The 17,781-nt window shown below is 32.4% G+C and overlaps 2 protein-coding genes across 2 annotated transcripts; one reads left to right on the forward strand and one right to left on the reverse strand.

The window, feature by feature from the left end:
* Positions 1-3,152: 3,152 nt before the first annotated feature.
* On the reverse strand, positions 3,153-8,415 carry LOC108205432 (G-patch domain-containing protein 1). Its single transcript, XM_017375387.2, has 11 exons — positions 8,203-8,415; positions 7,578-7,662; positions 7,347-7,423; positions 7,220-7,247; positions 6,967-7,060; positions 6,783-6,849; positions 5,721-5,811; positions 5,219-5,400; positions 3,743-3,976; positions 3,549-3,665; positions 3,153-3,470 (listed from the first exon to the last, which is right to left on the reverse strand). Exons 1-11 carry the CDS (start codon positions 8,278-8,280, stop codon positions 3,417-3,419), a joined length of 1,107 nt encoding a protein of 368 aa, XP_017230876.1. The 5' UTR covers positions 8,281-8,415; the 3' UTR covers positions 3,153-3,416.
* Positions 8,416-14,564: 6,149 nt separating this feature from the next.
* On the forward strand, positions 14,565-17,165 carry LOC108214624 (1-aminocyclopropane-1-carboxylate synthase). The gene is made up of 4 exons (XM_017386732.2): positions 14,565-14,923; positions 15,018-15,149; positions 15,238-15,398; positions 15,799-17,165. Exons 1-4 carry the CDS (start codon positions 14,765-14,767, stop codon positions 16,829-16,831), a joined length of 1,485 nt encoding a protein of 494 aa, XP_017242221.1. The 5' UTR covers positions 14,565-14,764; the 3' UTR covers positions 16,832-17,165.
* The last annotated feature ends 616 nt before the right edge of the window (positions 17,166-17,781 follow it).

Below are 17,781 nucleotides of genomic sequence, written 5' to 3' on the forward strand. Positions count from 1 at the left end.
CATTTCCGAAACTATGATAATAACGAGTCATGCATCCGTTAGCTTGGTGTTTATCTTTATCAAAATCATCTGGTAGAGACTTTTTATATATATATATATCTTGTCGTCACGTTCATATTTTAACTAAAATCAATCATTTTGGCGAGGTTGAATTTATCTAATTTCCTTGTAATATTAGCTTGACTAGAGGTATATATGGAAAGCTGTAATTTCATGCGCAATATGTGAAACTGTAGAAGACTGATAATGAAGCCCTGGAAAAGTTTAGGTCTTGCAAGTGTAAACATAACCGGTTCGTTATATTCGAGTTTTTCGTAAAATTTTTCTGATCAGCAATTTCAAAAGTCATTAGTTATAATTGTCAAAGGAAAAGGAGAGGAAACAAGCACCGAGTCTATTTAACATTATACAGTCCTGAAAGAAAAGACTGTCGGGAAATTAACTATGATTTCTGCAATATTTATACCAGCAATATATTCCCGCTATCAGTATTTATGACTTTTGTTAAATACGTGCCGAGTTCATATCCCTCAATATATTCATACCGGGACAAAGAGAATAAAGAACAACAATATTTCATTTGGAGTTTGAATATTTTATATAATTTCTATGATTTTTATTTATAATATATATCAGTTAATTTTCCACGTACATGTCTTTAGAATCATCATGCGAGCATTACACACTTATATATAAACACTCCAGTTAGATATATATTCTACTTATCCGCAGAAGCATACTTATTTGGTGCTAATCCTGATTGCAGATGATTAATCTAATCTTTACCATTATAATCTCAAGTCAAACACCTATTTAAACCAGCAGGGTGGACCCTTTCGCAATATTTTTTCCCATGACATTCCATATCTTGACTTTAAATATTACGATAAAATATAATAATATATAACCGGCATTATTGACGATCACTTTCCTACAAGAAAAGTATGGGCAGCAATGACATAAAAATCTCGAAAATTCTTGCACAAATTTTGTAAATTAGTTTGAAATTTTATTTGTTTATGGATAACGTTTCGATAAAGATACCCTCAAATCTCGATCTCCACTGGAAGGTACAGTGCATGTATATAAAAATTGACAACCATGCTTCACGCTCGCAAGTTGCGGGAGAGAGGGGGCTCATGTCTAAGGTTTATGTAGAGAGATGAGAGATCTAGGATAGGGCTTTATTCTTTTTGCATTGAATGTATGAAATGAAAACTACTTGTGGGATTGGTACAGAAGATATTAGAGTATGTAGTTGATGAGGTCCTGACAAGAAGATATTATTGAGGTTAGGAAAAGGTCTGGAATCCTGAACTGGTTCCAAAAATTCATGAATCATTCGTCTGCATCTTGTTTTAGAAAATTCTGATTTATTAAAAATTTCTCGATTAGTTCCTGATTAATTCATAATATATATTTTATTCAATTATCGATTATACTCTGATTTGATTAAAAAAAATTGATTTATCGAAAAAATTCATAATTTCTGAATCAATAGATCAACTAATTACTTCTCTTTTTTTTTTTTTTAAAGAAAATCAACTAATTACTTCTGATTCTTGATTTTGATATCATGTTTTAATTATTAATAAAAGTAATAATCAGATTATTCACGGGTATTACTGCCATCATATATCAACTACCCCCTTTGTTTTGAAATATAAGTCATTTAAAATAAAAATATATGATTAATATTATAATTTGGATTTTTTTAAAAAAAATAACAATTTTAACTAAGCGGTCAAAAGACGTAAAAGTGTGGGCCAAAAAATTAAACGACTTATATTTCAAAGCGGAGAGAGTAAAATCTTCCATTGTGTTATTTTCTAGAAAACCAATTCGGGTACTTAACACTATCCCAAATCCCAATTCCCAATTGTTATGTCTTAAGATTTTACTTGATCGACTAATTTTTAGAGAACGGGAAAACACATTGGATATTTCTTTCAAACATCTTATTTGGACGGGTATGTTACATTTTGTTTTGGACTTAATATATCTGATATATCAATCGAGAATTAGAATAATATATTAGAGGTCCTGATATATTTATTGAAATTTCAGATTATTCTTAAAATTTTGAAAGATGTATTCACTTCAAATTTTAATTATTTTTAAAAATCTAATGTTGTTGAATTGAGATAATTAAAATTTCATGATAATTCAAAACCTAATTAATAGATTTTTTATGGACTTTATAATGATGAATCTAAAGATATTTGTTAGTATTCTGTTTATGTTTTTAGAAACCAAAATTAATGAGATTTTACAAAATTGATCTTCAATCCTTATAATTTGACGATACTCTAGAATCTGCATGAAGGAAAATGAAACGGTATATTAAATTATTTTTTTTGCCAAGATATTAAATTTTGTTTTAAATTTAATAAATCTCATATATTCAACTAAGAATTAGATTTTGTTAGATTTCACCCCTTGTTCTTTCATTCTCTCCATCCCAATTAAATATTAGATTTACTAAAGATATCGATCGAGGATCATGGCTATAGAATTGACAAGCAAAGTAGGCAATGCAAGAACATGAACTCAAGGGCACATCTTTTTTCCTGATAAAACAAGGGAATGGATGGACCTTTATAACTTTAATTTTGGTCCAACTTCGATACACTATCTAGTAGTCATCCATCTACCATACGTAACAAATTAGTTGTTTCTCTACACCACTCTGCCCTCTTTTGCTGGATAGATTATCCAATTTCTCCCCGGAAATGATTGGAACTTGGAAGAAGCAGAAGAGGCAGGTTTAAGTACACTTCAGTTGTGTTTCCAAGTTGAAGGGGGATGCTAGGACCACACAGCACTTACAAATTTATATAAAAATACGGGTAAGCCGAAATGAATATAAATTCTAGTCTGTCGCCAGCTTCCTGGTAAATACTCTATTCAAATTAGTAGTCCATTTTTTGAAGTTCCGTGATCAAATCACAAGGAAATATCATATTCTTTTTATTGACATAATTTCTATAATATTTTTTAATTACAAGCTACATATGCAAATTTGAGTCCAATTCTGAAAAAAAAGGTAAATATAGCACTAACTTGAAAGTTAGAGCAGAGGTATTATAATCCTAAGCTAATTAAAAAGGACAATATAATTTTAACTATCAGAGACATGTTACCCTCCAAAATCAACGAATTTAATCTTAAACTGCTAAAAAGTAACAAACAATATTTATGAGCTACACCACTCTTCAAAAATAATGTATTACATAAATCTTAAAGCCTCACACATTCCTGTCAAAATGGCTTACATTACATGTTTCCAATAGGAATACATTACTAGTAAAAAATAGAGAAAGAGTAATAAGTATAGATATACTACCTGACTCTCAGCTGCAATGTACAGACCAAGAAATTTCTCAACTTTGACACAAAATTCAGAAGTTGCTCCTTCATTTTAGCGAAACTCTCTTTCCGTCTACAACGAACTTCTCACTGCCTTCAAGCTGTACAACAATAAAAAATAAGTTATTATGTCACAAGATCAGGGATGCAAAAAAAAAATCTGCTACCACTGAAGGTACCTTTTGTTTTAAAAAATCAAGGGCGTCTCTTTTTGAAGAGAAGCTGGAAAACGTAGATGATGATTGTTGTTCTATAAGGACTTTAAGTTGTTTCAACTTTAACGATTCTCCGGGCACCTGCAAACAAAATAGTAAGTAGCGAATAAAAGAAAAGAAAAACTTACGAGAAATTTTGCTCATACTGAAGAACGCACTTTACGAAGAAGCTGTCTGCACAACTTTTTTAGCTTTGGTTTTGGTTCGTCACTTCTTTCAGTTTCTGAATCAACATGCATCTGTGTTGGTGAACTAGAATCAGCAGGACTATCATCATCAACATCATCATCACTATCATCAAAAGAAGTCTTCTTGCCCTCAAAGTGGCAACCAGCTATTTTTCTAGGCCTATCCTTAATGCCAAGACCTTGCTTTCCAGTTGTAGCCTTATTCTGTACAAATACAAATAGAATTAGCATAATATACAACGACCCATATTAACACAGAAACTGCTGCCCAACTACTTTTATTATCCAACTCAAAATTTGGGGTTTCTATGAACTATTAAGTAAGAAAGAATACTTGCAATAGAAGTTGAGTCTTTCAAGTCTTAAGTGTTTGTTTCAAAGTTAATTTTATCTTTAAGAAAATACCTGAATAACGCATACATCATAGAAAATTTAACAATGTCCTAGTACTACGCATTTATAATTAAGTTTTTTTAACTGCGTGACAAAATGAAAGTTAACACAACCCAGAACTACTGATCTACACAATCAGTCCACATACAGTATACGTCATTACTAACTAAATTAAGCTACTTCAAAATAGCATAGATATATACAGACACCAACCCACACAGCAACCTAAAATAATACTATCCAAAATCCCATTTTATGATACCAAAGCAAATACAGAGAAAATAAACATCCATAATAGCCTGTGTCCTGTAAACTCATGTAAAAGCTTTCTAATATGTATTTGTTTAGGTTGTTACGGTGCCATGACATCACATTCACCAATATATTTTCAACATATATACGAAAGTCGGAATGTATGTTCATCTTTTAATGTATACTGCAGAGTATGTAGCCTAATTGTTGTTCAGATTCTAGTATTCCACACATATATTGATTACTGTCAAAAGATCGTGGTCTCTCCTACATATTAAAATATATCATTTTCTATGGTTATATAGGTATCTTAGTTATATGATTTATGTAATTTACAAATATCTATTGTTTTCTGCTTAAAAACATAATATTTTATAATCTACAAAAAAACGTGTCCTACAGTAAAACCAAACAACACATTGTGTTCTCCAACAGAACAAATTGATTAGTCTAACATATAATTATAAACCAATATATATATATATATATATATATATATATATATATATATATATATATATATATATAATTGACATCATTAGTCTAAGGCCGATATTGATACCCACATAAATATTTGTCTAAACGATTAGCCTAACATATAACTATAACTCTATAAGTTATACCATTTGATCATAGTTTCAAAGCACAACATTGTGTTCCCCAGTACAAATTACATTATACATTTTATAAAATTGTTAGATAACTTAAAATTATATTCTATTGGCTAGAAGAAAATTATTCTATTGGCTAGAATGGAAAAAAAGAAAAAAGAAAAAGCATAAAATTATAATAAATGCATACTTGAACGAGATTGTACAGGTTTTCCTGATCCTCCTCATGAAAAGCAATCCTTTCATGAGGATTGCGAGTATGTTCGGCTGAAACAAGTTTCCTTTTCTTGGACTGAGCTCCAAGAAAACCTCCCGAAACAAATCCAGATTTGTAGCCCCACCAGTCTACCGGCATTTCCTTTGGCACATTAACTGATTCAAAATAATGAGAGCCTGTCACTTTACTGACAACACAAAACAGCAAAATAACAGAAGGCCCTCAAGGTATGTTATAATTCAATTAACTGAAATGATATAAAGCGAATGTAGTTAGGTAATCTGTAAACTCATAATATATCACGAAAAATAATTTACTTTTGGTATAGACGTTCATATATGCATATAGCCTGTATAGCTCAAAATTACTTAAATGATAAACTAGTAGGGAACTTTGGAATTTAAGAATCTAAGGAAGTTTTTGCAATATCTATACTAAAATCTGAGAGGGGAAAGTTTATATGATTTAGATATACCTTCAGCAACTAAAACATCACTTTCCAATTGTTCTACAGTCTCCAATCGTCTATCCTGATCACTCGCAGAAGACTCCTCCGATTTTTTAACCTGCATGATAAGTATTTAGATGAGTTACAACCATTGAAGTGATTAAAAAAAAAAGAATCTGGAACAAAAACTGAATCAGGAAATATTTCCAAATAAGTCCTAATATCTGACAAAGACGGTCCTCCAGTGTCTAGCTTTCCTCTAGTGTAACTACATCGTATTAGCAGAAGATCTCACCCTAATAATACACCAAACACATGCCTCTACTGAGGATGCAACATTCACTATCAAATAAATACAATACAAGAATGGGGATAAATATAATTTCTACTGCGAGCAACCATAACACGCATTCATGAAAGTGGGCAAACATTAAGAGTTGATATATCACTTATTCCTTTATTGGTTGGAACACTTAGGGTAGTTATTCTTTAGTACAATCAGCAATGTAAATTGGATTCAGTTACTGTATCGCATGAAACAGGAGTCATAGTTCAGGTTTCTACACCAAATTTTTAATTGAGGAGATAATACAGGTTTGCAAACAAGAAAATGTTAATACTGTGCATCACTGCATCTGGTCATTGAGCAAAAGTACAAGACTGCATTTCATGCAGATGATCAGGAAAACCTTTACAAACTTGTACACTTCTCATGATAGGTAAAAACTACTATGTCACACAAGCATAGTGGAACATTGTAAATAGTCGCATCAGTAGCTATCTAAGCATGGTGAATCATGCATACTGAAATATGTATGAGACAGAAAATATGCCAAAAGCTAGTTAATGAAGAAAAAGATGATCAATAACTCTGTATATTATAGGCCCCTTGCTATATTACTTAAATAAATTCAATTTATTGTCATAACCAGTATGATGAGGTTCATTATGCACCACAGTGAAACTAACATTGACACTATAAACATGTGGCATAGCAATCAGCAATGGTAACATTGTCACCAAAGCTGAGGATTCATATAGGATGCAAGTGTGTTTGTGCATGTTTGTAACTTAGTTTTCCGAACATACCAGGATCCCCTCCAGGTCCTTGGAAGTATACGACTGAACAAGTTTTCCCTTTTCTCTTCTCTTGTATCTGGTAGTTACGAAAGTTAATATACATGCACAAAATACCCTTTTTATCACAAGCTTACTATAAAGTATAACCAGAAACTAGATGTTGGATATAGTCAAAGAGTAAATAATTGTATACCTTCCTTGTGGCCGGGTAGACTTGACAACTGGAACTGGATCTTGATTCTCATTAGATGTTTTGGTTTCCTCAGCTTCATCCTCTTTTTCAACAACTGTTAAAACAGATATATATATATATATATATATATATATATATATATATATATATATATATATATATATATATATATATATATAAAACACCACCAAACCGAGCAAGAATGTAACAGAAAAGTATTGCTATCAAATATAAATACAAAAACTTAGTATACCTTCTGCATTTTTGACTTCTGTTGCTTGCTACCAAATCACAAACAAAAACGGTATCAGCAAAATGGAGTGCGAACAACCTCTTCAATTATTAATTAAATGCTAATTCATCGTATTTCAACGCCTTACCACTTTCAACTTTTTGAGAATACTATCAAATTGTGCCGTATCAAATGCCCAAGGATTAGGCTTTTCCAATCCAACACCTGAACAACATTTTTCCATTTCCATATAAATAAATATAATAATCTCACATGAGAGATCTAACAAATAAGTACATTCAATTTTACATTAACATCCACTTACAAAAGAAAACGACCATATTACTCTATATCCATGTATAAGAGGAAGTAAAATTACCAAGGGTGTCCTGCTTGTTCTTAACCCTGACATGACCTTTGATCCCTTGCTTGTCTTTCCCAAGTCCCTCTCCTTCTTCCCATCCCTGCACACCCACACATGGTAACTCCAATGTTAAGAACCACCGCAACTACTTACACTTAGACAATACATACAGTGAAACAGTAAACTCACATTATAACTCTGTCTTTTACTCTAATATAAACGAAAATGCCTCTCAAGTTCTCACAATATATTCATTCTGACGAAAACTATCGATTTGATTCCACAAATCAAAACATTTAGCATTCCACAAGATTCACATCCATTTCACATAATTACACATAATGTATAACTAAAATCACTTTCAAACACAAACAAATAAACCTCCGTAACAAATTTCACAAACAATTGATAAAATCTCCGTAACAAATTTCACGTAACACGGTCGGTTACTATTTATCCTTCCTCATTCAGTAATTCGCTCAACACAAATCATACATTCATTCAATTCACACTATGAACACCATAAATTCTCGATACATTAATATTTATCATCTCGAGCTCTTGTGACAAGCCTACGCACACAATTACACATATATACACACAATTTCAAATCATAGGCGACGAAAATATAGAACAATACCATTTGTTTCATGAGGCGAAAGGCGGGGGACTTTTTGACGATGCCGACGTAGCAGAGGGGAGCTTCCGGCGAGGCCATGCCGGAAATTGAAGAGTTCCGATCTTCAATTTCGTGGATCGCCGGCGATTAGTAAACCCTAGCCGTCGACTTGTGTGTAGTCGGTGGCGCAAAAGAGGGCTTTGAGGTTGTTGAGCTCAACGTTTATATTAGTCTAGTTTGCAGTGCTTGTTTATACGTTGTCGTTTTGGAGAGTTTGGTTGGAAGTGATTGGGCTTTATAGACTTGAGCTTTTGTTGTTCGTGTACATATTGGGTTTCTCCGATCAGCCCAACTAGTGAGAGTTAAGGCCCAACGGCTTAAGTCTGATACGTCTCATATAATTTTTATAGATTATTATTATGCCTTGTTTTTTTGTTTTTTTTTTGAAATAATTATTATGCCTTGTTAGAATTTTTTTTTTATCAAAATACTATATAATTTTGTTTATGATAAAATTTCCATAAATCCAATTATTTGGAGAAAAATGAATTATGTATATGTATGATTTCGAAAATTCACATGTAAAAATATAGTTATTGTCATACTGTAGATTATATTTGTTGCATAATATATATATACACCAACAGTTTAGTGTTTATATATTATTATGACCGAGGTCCCATACAAATATATAATATTACTTTTTGTAAAACATTGAATACTGAATTTTACGTCATATTTCTGCCTGTATAGCATGAGTACTATGTAAAAATATCGAAAATATTAATAGAAAATATTAATATAGAAGAGCTTAAATAGAATTTTTTTAGCATAATAAGCAGATCCTCTTTAGCCTAATTTATTGTTGATGAAATTTTTCTCTAATATTATCCAAGTTTCTTCTAAAGTGATCAAATTAATATGATATTTAGATTTTAATAAATTTCATGAGGTTGACAATATTTATGGATTTAACGGAATAGCTAATTTTACTTACAGACAAAGTCCAGTGAAATAATTATTTTTGGTTAATGTATCTTATTTGGACCATTACCAAACTGTGGGCTATTCGATCAATAGGATATAAATAAGTTTCTTTAAGTTATTCAATTAATATCATAAATTATACGATTTCTGGAGTTTAGTTAATATTTTGTAAAATATATTAACTTTGAAAGTGGGATTAAATGTTCAAATAAAAAAAATTAAGTGATACTGTATATACGGGAAAACTAGCAGCACATAATACCAGAGAAACTAGTGGGGGCTGCTAATTTAGAAGTTCTAAAGTAGAACCAAAGGCCAAATTAAAACACATTGTTTTAGTACAGTACTACTTGAGGAGGCAAAGTTTCAATATTTTGACTTCCAGGATTCTAATTTTGACAAAGAACGAAAAAAATGTAGCAAATGGATGGACACAGTCACACAGACACAGCCAAGCCCACATGCTAAGTTGACTAAACTTTTGTTTTTCTCTATTCCATTTCAATCTCTTCCTCGTTGCTAATTTTTGCAGGTGTTTTGTTCAACTAGTTGCCAAAAAGCCACTCCAAAGAAAAGGGACCAAAAATCACATCTGCCCTCGCATAATATATCTTTAATTTCATGGAGTCGAGTCGAATAGTGAGAAGTTGTTGCCTTAAAATCCTTGTTTAATATGGGGCTGTTTGTTTGAAAGACGCGAAAGCATTTTTAAAAAACTAAGAATGCTAGCTAGTTTCTCTCTCACAGTTTTACATCTTTTCCAAACACTTTATTATGGGGGTTTTGTCTCGGAGAAGCAAAAGCTGCTTCTGATTTCTGTTTTTCTTCATCTATTTGTGTAAATAAGCAAAAGCACTTTTAAGCTTGCCCAAACAACCCCTAGTTTTCACTTCTAATTCACTTTTTTTTAAAAAAAAAATATATTTTTAAATATTATCCAAACGGGTTTTTCACGTATCTTGCCATCAATTACCTTGATCGCTTTCTCTCCACCGGGGCCATTCAGGATGGGAAACCATGGATCTTGAAGTTAGTGGCAGTTTCTTGTGTTTCCTTGGCGTCAATTCCGTTTCGATGGTGATTTTTGGACTTTATTTTAAAATCGGTAATATCTTTCCTTTTATTTTTTAAATCAAATCCTCTCCGTCTCTTGTATTTTATTATGATTGTAGATGTACATTATTGCATGTTTGTTTCTCTTCTCTTCTGATATAGAAGTTGTATAGGGTTTTTTCGGTGATCAAATTCATTTGTAACTTCGTTGGAACTTGTTCGGATTAGGTTGTGAATTTTGTTGAGTGTAGTAGTCTATATTTTTCTAACTTGATTTATCCTAGCCGGATTTGATGTGGTTGTCGGTCACAATATTAGTCGAAAACGAGGTGTGTTTTAGTTTTTAAGTGTTCTTTGTGTTCTTCGTAGTTCTTGATTTGTTGATGTGTTTCGTGTGTGTTTGATCTTCTACATTATAAATTTTAGTTTTCAAAATTGTTTTTAGCTGCATGTACGAATAAATTATTGATTTTTATGATTTGAATATGTATTATTTTAATTATGGTATAAATTTATATATTGTGCATATATATATGTTAGTGTGCAATAATTTTGGGTAGGAAGGAATTAAATACTTCAGTTATTCATAAGGAATTAAATTTCATATAAATGCGATTTATATTTACCCAAATTAGGGATTAATTGATTCCATTCATGTTTTTTGAAAAATTGTGTGTTTGGTAAGTGTTTATGTGCATTTATTCCGCTTAATTGGCATATTAAATTTGTTAATTCATTAATATTTATGAATATTTATTGGGTGCCATAATTGATGGCTTTTATTAGGTCTTGATAACGTTCAAGAAGTTTGTACCAATTTTGGTGGCCATAATTGGTGGCATATATTTTTGGACCAATATTGGTTGGCATGATTATCGTCCTATTGTCCTAAATGAATATTTTGCGGTTAATTTTGTTCTTGGATTAATAATTTGATTTTATTAATTCTTATACTTTGTGATGTTATGATAACCCTTTTATTGACTAGTTGGATAATTAAATAATTAATTTACGTTGATTGGGATATAAATATGATTTAATTTGTAATTTTCCTCTTTTCCTAACAAAAAACTTAAATTTTTGTTTATGTATTTTTGTTCCCACAAGAAAATATTAATATGTATTACGATTTCTTTATATTGCGTGTCTAACCAAAGTTCTTACTTTGGTTAGACATTATCACTTTTCATATTTGTATCGTATTTTTATTAGTTCTAAAATTTTTATTTTTGAATAAGATGTTATATTATTATATTTATTTTTGTCAGGATTTATATGTCATAATTGGGTTTATTTTCCCCAAAATACTTTTTTTCTTTAATTTATCATTCTTATGTTTGTTTTTGCTTGGTTTGTTTTTCAGGATCTTGGAGGGAGACCTTACGGGTTTTCTTATCAGACTTTAAAGTCTTATTATCTAAACGTCCGGAGATATCTTTGCGTATCTTTCGGTTAGATGATAAACTTTATTGGATGAAAGTAATCCCTGATGCGGCTATTGTATCTATGATACAACTCATCTACGAGTATGTAGATCCTGACAAAAAAAAAAAAAAATATTATCCAAACGGCCCTATATATCGTAAACGGTCATTTTGTAGATACATGCATAGTATCATTAATGTGAGAAAAGAAAGCAAAGGCAAGCAACTCTATTCTGATTCTAGCTTCGAGCATGATAAAAATGTGGTTCTATGAATTAGGTCAATAAGGCCAACATGTACATAACTATAACATTGCGTGCCTAATTTTAATCTTTATCGAGCCTAACAATTACTTTGCTTTCGAGAACTAAAGTGAGTTACATTTATAGGATTAGCAAATCAAAAGTTTGACACACTTTATACTTTGTGCGATATTATTTTCGGTAGTATATATCTGTAGGTTTGTCTAATATCTAAAACATTGCATGTTTCAAATATAAAACACACATGCATAATTACTTGCATCCTGTTTGGCTGTTTGTACTACTTTAGGTGCAACATTGTGCGTTGGTCCAAAAGGTGGTATATATAAGTGGTCTATTTGAGGACGGTTTATCTTATTAATTGTTACTAAATAAATATAATTATCATATAAAGTACGGGTTAATTTTTAATAATTTATAATTTAATAATAACTAGCTTATAATCAATATCATCGACCATTTATAATATTTTTTATTTTATCATATATATTTTTCAGTATTTAATTTTATTATATATAAGTTAAATTTATAAAAATCTATTGTCATATTTTTTTAAATATTATATATATATTTATTTATTATAATTTAGCCGGTAGTTTTATGAGATAGAGACAGAGGGACAAGTGGACAACTAACAGGCCATGCTATATATTTTCCTTTATTCTAGAAAGTTCCTATTTTCGACTTTTATTTTAATACTAAGGGCCATGGCATTATGGCAATAACAAAGATGCTCCTCTAAATTATAGATCACCAAAAATCTTAATTTTAGTTCCTTCTAGTTCAATTATAAATTTGAGACTTCTTCCTATGAACAGTGACCCAATTTGTTATTTTGTTCAAGACATCAGATATTCAAACCAGAATATGTTCGTGTGTTTGAACCTTCCAGAATGTGATTATTTAGGATTTTACTATATTTTAAGTCGATAATCATTGCTTTTATAATTTGTTTGACCGTTCACACAATAATAGAGCACCAATCAAATAAGGTTATTACTTATTTGTCTGAACCCTACTCTATATGTTAATTTATACTCCCTCTGTCCCTCTCATTTGTTTACAGTTACTATTGGGATGTCCCTCTCATTTCTTTACATTACCATAAATAGTAAGTTTTTCTCATCATTACACTCACTATCTTCCCCCACTATCTCATATTTAACAATAAAAACTACTATTACACCCACTACTTTCCTCCACTATCTCAAATCTATTATTAAATATTGATAGGTCCCACCACTTTACCCATTTTTCATCTAACTTTACTCATTTTTCATACATTGTCTTGGTCTCCGTGTCCCCCTCCAATGTAAACAATTGAGGGGGACGGAGGGAGTACTCCTTATAAGCTGTAGTGTAGTGTTCAGCCCTGATCAACCCCCATTCACCGCCTTACAATTTTATAACCATAAAAGTTTCTTGCTGACAGAAGACAAACTAACAAAATCTTTTGGTTGATAATATATAATTATGGATTTTCATTCTTTTATAGTTGTTTAAATTAGACGTCTGGTTTGAACCAAAAAAAAATATTTTTAGACTTTATAAAATGATGAGAATTGATAAATATTAAAAAATCAATTCATATTCAACTAATATTCACCGGATGTCAAAAGAATTTAAAAATTGTGTTTCTAAGTGACGTGACTCCTGTATTCACAGTATGTCATAAATTATCATAAAAGCGGTTGTCAGGAATCCTCATCGTCCGTTTAATAAAATGATGAATTTAACAACAATTTTTATATAGTATGAAACTAACTAGTTTCAGAATCGAAACTGAAATTCAAACATTTTGAATAGTATTAATACTTGAGTCCACAAGACTCTAAACAACTTTTCATGAAATCAACCACTATGCTAGACATCTCCAGCAGCATCTTAGCCCATTCCTTAAATATAATATAAAATATTGGATCCTAGTGACTTAAGATAATAATAGGTATTCTCACCTCCAACAATATTCCTTATATTCATTCCTTATATACTATTTTATTATTAAAAGTTACCATTATTGCAATAGGTGAAGAGAGAGAAAATGCTTGTATTCAAATTTATTATAAAATAAGATTTAGGAGAGGAAAGAGGTTACCTAAAGCTAGTGGATCTTAGTGATTTAGGGAATCACTAAGATACTGTTGGAGTGAATTATTTTCGATATTCCTCATATTTTGGTTTAAGACTCCAAATAGAGAAGCTGCTGGAGTTGCTGTTAGAGTTTATTGATACACTTACAATCCAAATATCAAGTTTACTAACAACTACAAACTCGTGTAAGATTTTTGAGTCCAAATGTGGACGAAGACAACTATATTAATCTTGGAACTACCTGTCTAGTAAACGAACTTGTAATAATACTCTTTAGGAAAGCCTTGAATTCCATGGCACAAGTATTGATTTTATGGCGATCTATTCATTTCGGTGAATAGTAAAAGTGCATGGCTGTATGTTATTCAAATTTACACAAAAAGTCAGTTTAGTCAGTTGTGTGTTCAATTGTGGACCGTATATTTTTCTAGCTATTTTATTGACTATATTTATTAATTAAATCCTACTTGTAATAGTTAAAAAAATATCATGCAGTCGTATTCAAAATGATCAATGAAATTAATATATATGCGTGGCCGCCTGCGGGGCCAGAGTTCGATTCCCCGCACGAACCTTCATCTAGTACGTACTCATAAATGTTGTTACTAGAAAACAGAGCTTGCTTAAGAGTTATGTCTATATATATGGTGAGCAATCTTTGAAGTTTCATAACAAAATTTGTGCAAGTGATAAGTTGATCTCGGAACATACACTACAAGAAACAGGGGTTTTAATCGTTTAAGACGAAAATTCGGAAATTTGGAAATGGCATTTGTGAATAATTTGTTGTCGAAGATGGCTATTAGTGATGGACATGGCGAAAATTCGCCGTATTTTGATGGTTGGAAAGCGTACGATAGTGATCCGTTTCATTCGGTGGAGAATCCTCAGGGGGTTATTCAGATGGGGCTTGCGGAAAATCAGGTAATGTTTTTATTTTTTTATCTCGTGGGAGGGTAAGGTGTACGCAGACTTGATTAACGGGTGCATGTTCTGACTATGTTTGCTACCGTTGCAGCTTTGTTTTGACTTGATACAAGAATGGATTCTGAAGAATCCGAAAGCTTCCATCTGCACTTCTGAAGGAGTTGATGAGTTCAAAGATACTGCAATATTTCAAGATTATCATGGCTTACCTGAGTTCAGAGATGTAAGAGAACTTAAAATTTTCACTTTACCAGCAACTATTTTCGGCATATTTGCCTTGTTTCTTAATCCTTCATTTTCGGAATTTTCAGGCTATTGCTAAGTTTATGGCAAAAGTGAGAGGTAATACAGTGACATTTGATCCTGATCGAGTTGTTATGAGCGGAGGAGCTACCGGAGCTCATGAAACGATGGCCTTCTGTTTGGCAGATCCCGGTGATGCTTTTCTGGTGCCAACTCCCTACTATCCGGGGTAAGTCATAATAAGTTTAATTATCCAGTCAAAAGACTTAGAAATGTGTGATAAAAACCGATGGAGTAGTATTTATCATAAACATAACTGAACCACTAGTTTGTTAGTTAATTCGGTTTTTGTAAGATTATATGTTTGGTGCAACAATACTTAACTACTAAACTGCAAGCAGTCAATTTTTTGCCATATAAAGAAGTATATTAATAGATGTATTAATTCATGCAGTTAGTGATAATACAGTCATTAATATTATTGGTGAGGTGGTCCTGTTATTGATAACCACTTGACTACACAATTATATACAATGAGTCAATGACAATGACAGACAATTGCAGAATGAAATATTGAAGGAAATTGCTTCGTGCACAAAATTTACGTTTGTATTGTGATATGTTTCCAGATTCGACCGTGATCTGAGGTGGAGAACTGGAGTGAAACTTCTTCCGGTTGTCTGTGAAAGCTGCAATGATTTCAAGATCACCAGAGAAGCTTTAGAAGAAGCATACCAGAAAGCAGTGGAGTCGAATATCAATGTTAAAGGCCTGCTGATTACAAATCCGTCGAATCCATTAGGCACGATTCTAGACCGTGACACATTACAAAGTCTAGTGGATTTCATCAATGAGAAGAATATTCACCTTATTTGTGATGAGATTTATGCAGCTACGGTTTTTACCAAGCCAATGTATGTCAGCATTGCTGAGATTTTGGAGGAGGACAAGAAATGCAACCGTGATTTGATTCATCTGGTGTACAGTCTGTCCAAGGACATGGGCTTTCCGGGGTTCAGAATTGGAATCATCTACTCTTACAATGACTCGGTTGTGAATACTGCTAGAAAAATGTCGAGTTTTGGACTTGTCTCCACTCAGACTCAAAGACTAATCGCAAACATGTTATCTGATGACACTTTCATTGATCAGTATGTATCCGAAAGCAGGAAAAGACTAGCTGCACGACATGGAGTGTTCACGAGAGGCCTAATGCAAGTCCGCGTTGGGAATTTGCAGGGCAATGCAGGGCTTTTCTTTTGGATGGATTTAAGACGCTTACTCAAAGATTCAACAGTTGAAGCTGAAATGGAGCTCTGGCGCGTAATCATCAATGAAGTTAAGCTCAATGTCTCGCCTGGCTCATCGTTTCATTGTTCAGAACCTGGTTGGTTTAGAGTTTGCTATGCAAACATGGATAACGAAACAATGAGGATTGCTTTACGACGAATCAAGAAATTTGTACTTCAAGCTGATGAACGTCAAGTCACTGCCAAGAAACAAACATGGCACAAAGATTTAAAACTAAGTTTATCATTCAGAAGGTGTGATGATACGATCTTGATGACACCGAGAATGGTAACTCCACATATGATGTCTCCACATGTTGTAGTTTCTCCTCATTCTCCTCTGGCATCACCTCTGGTTCGTGCTAGAAATTAGGTCATCGTACTTGGTGCACAAGGCCCGGCATCAGCAAACATACGAGATATTAAGTCCTTATAACTCAGATGTAAAAGTAATATAGTTTTCAGGAAAAATTTCGCTTTCTTGTGCTACAACTGCTGGCGAATTAGCAACTTGATTAACATCAATTTTTTTAGCCAGGAGAGTTGAGGCATTTATATGCTAACTATCTATTTGTTTCATTTGAATACTTTTTGTAATTTGTAATCATCTGTATGTTGTTCAGTGTTCTGGTAAGATGTACTTTAAATGTTAAAGTTTTACATCAGCCTTCAAGTAAAGCAATTTGTTTTAAGCTGTGTTTTTATTAGCCTTCAAGTTCTTGTAATTTGTAATCATCTGTAGTAGTATTTACTTTCAAGTGTTTTGAGCGTGTAATCTTCTTTAATATTGAAGAGAACGTTAGCGTATTCCGGCCAAAACTAGATAATAACGCCTGATCATTCCTACTCAATCGACCAAAAATATGTTCCATCGCTAAGAAACTGGTAATGTTTTCCTGAGCCGATATCTTCAAGGCAAGTAGGCAACCAGGGCAGTAAGTCGGGTCACGCGAGCTGAGTTTTGAGCCCGGCGTATTTCGAGCCAAGGTTAGTCGAGTCCGGCGAGCTAGCTCGTTTAACTTAAATCGAGTCAAATCTCTGCCCAAACTCGACTCGTTTAATTTAGCTAACGAGTCCGTTTAACAAGTCGGTCGAGCCGACTCGTTTAATTTCATACTTAATCAAGTCCAAACCTCTACACAAACTCGACTCATTTAATTTTCCGAATCGAGTCAAGTCGAGCTGGCTTGCTTAATTAAATGAATAGAAAATCTTGTTCTAGTTTGGCTCGTATACAAGTTTGAGCCGGATCGGGTCTTATTAAAAGAGTTCAAGCTGCTCGCAAGCTGCCCGACTCGAATTACAGGCCTATAGGCAACTCTG

This window comes from Daucus carota, chromosome 1 (assembly GCF_001625215.2).
Source record: "Daucus carota subsp. sativus chromosome 1, DH1 v3.0, whole genome shotgun sequence".
In the NCBI taxonomy this organism is placed as follows: domain Eukaryota; kingdom Viridiplantae; phylum Streptophyta; class Magnoliopsida; order Apiales; family Apiaceae; genus Daucus; species Daucus carota.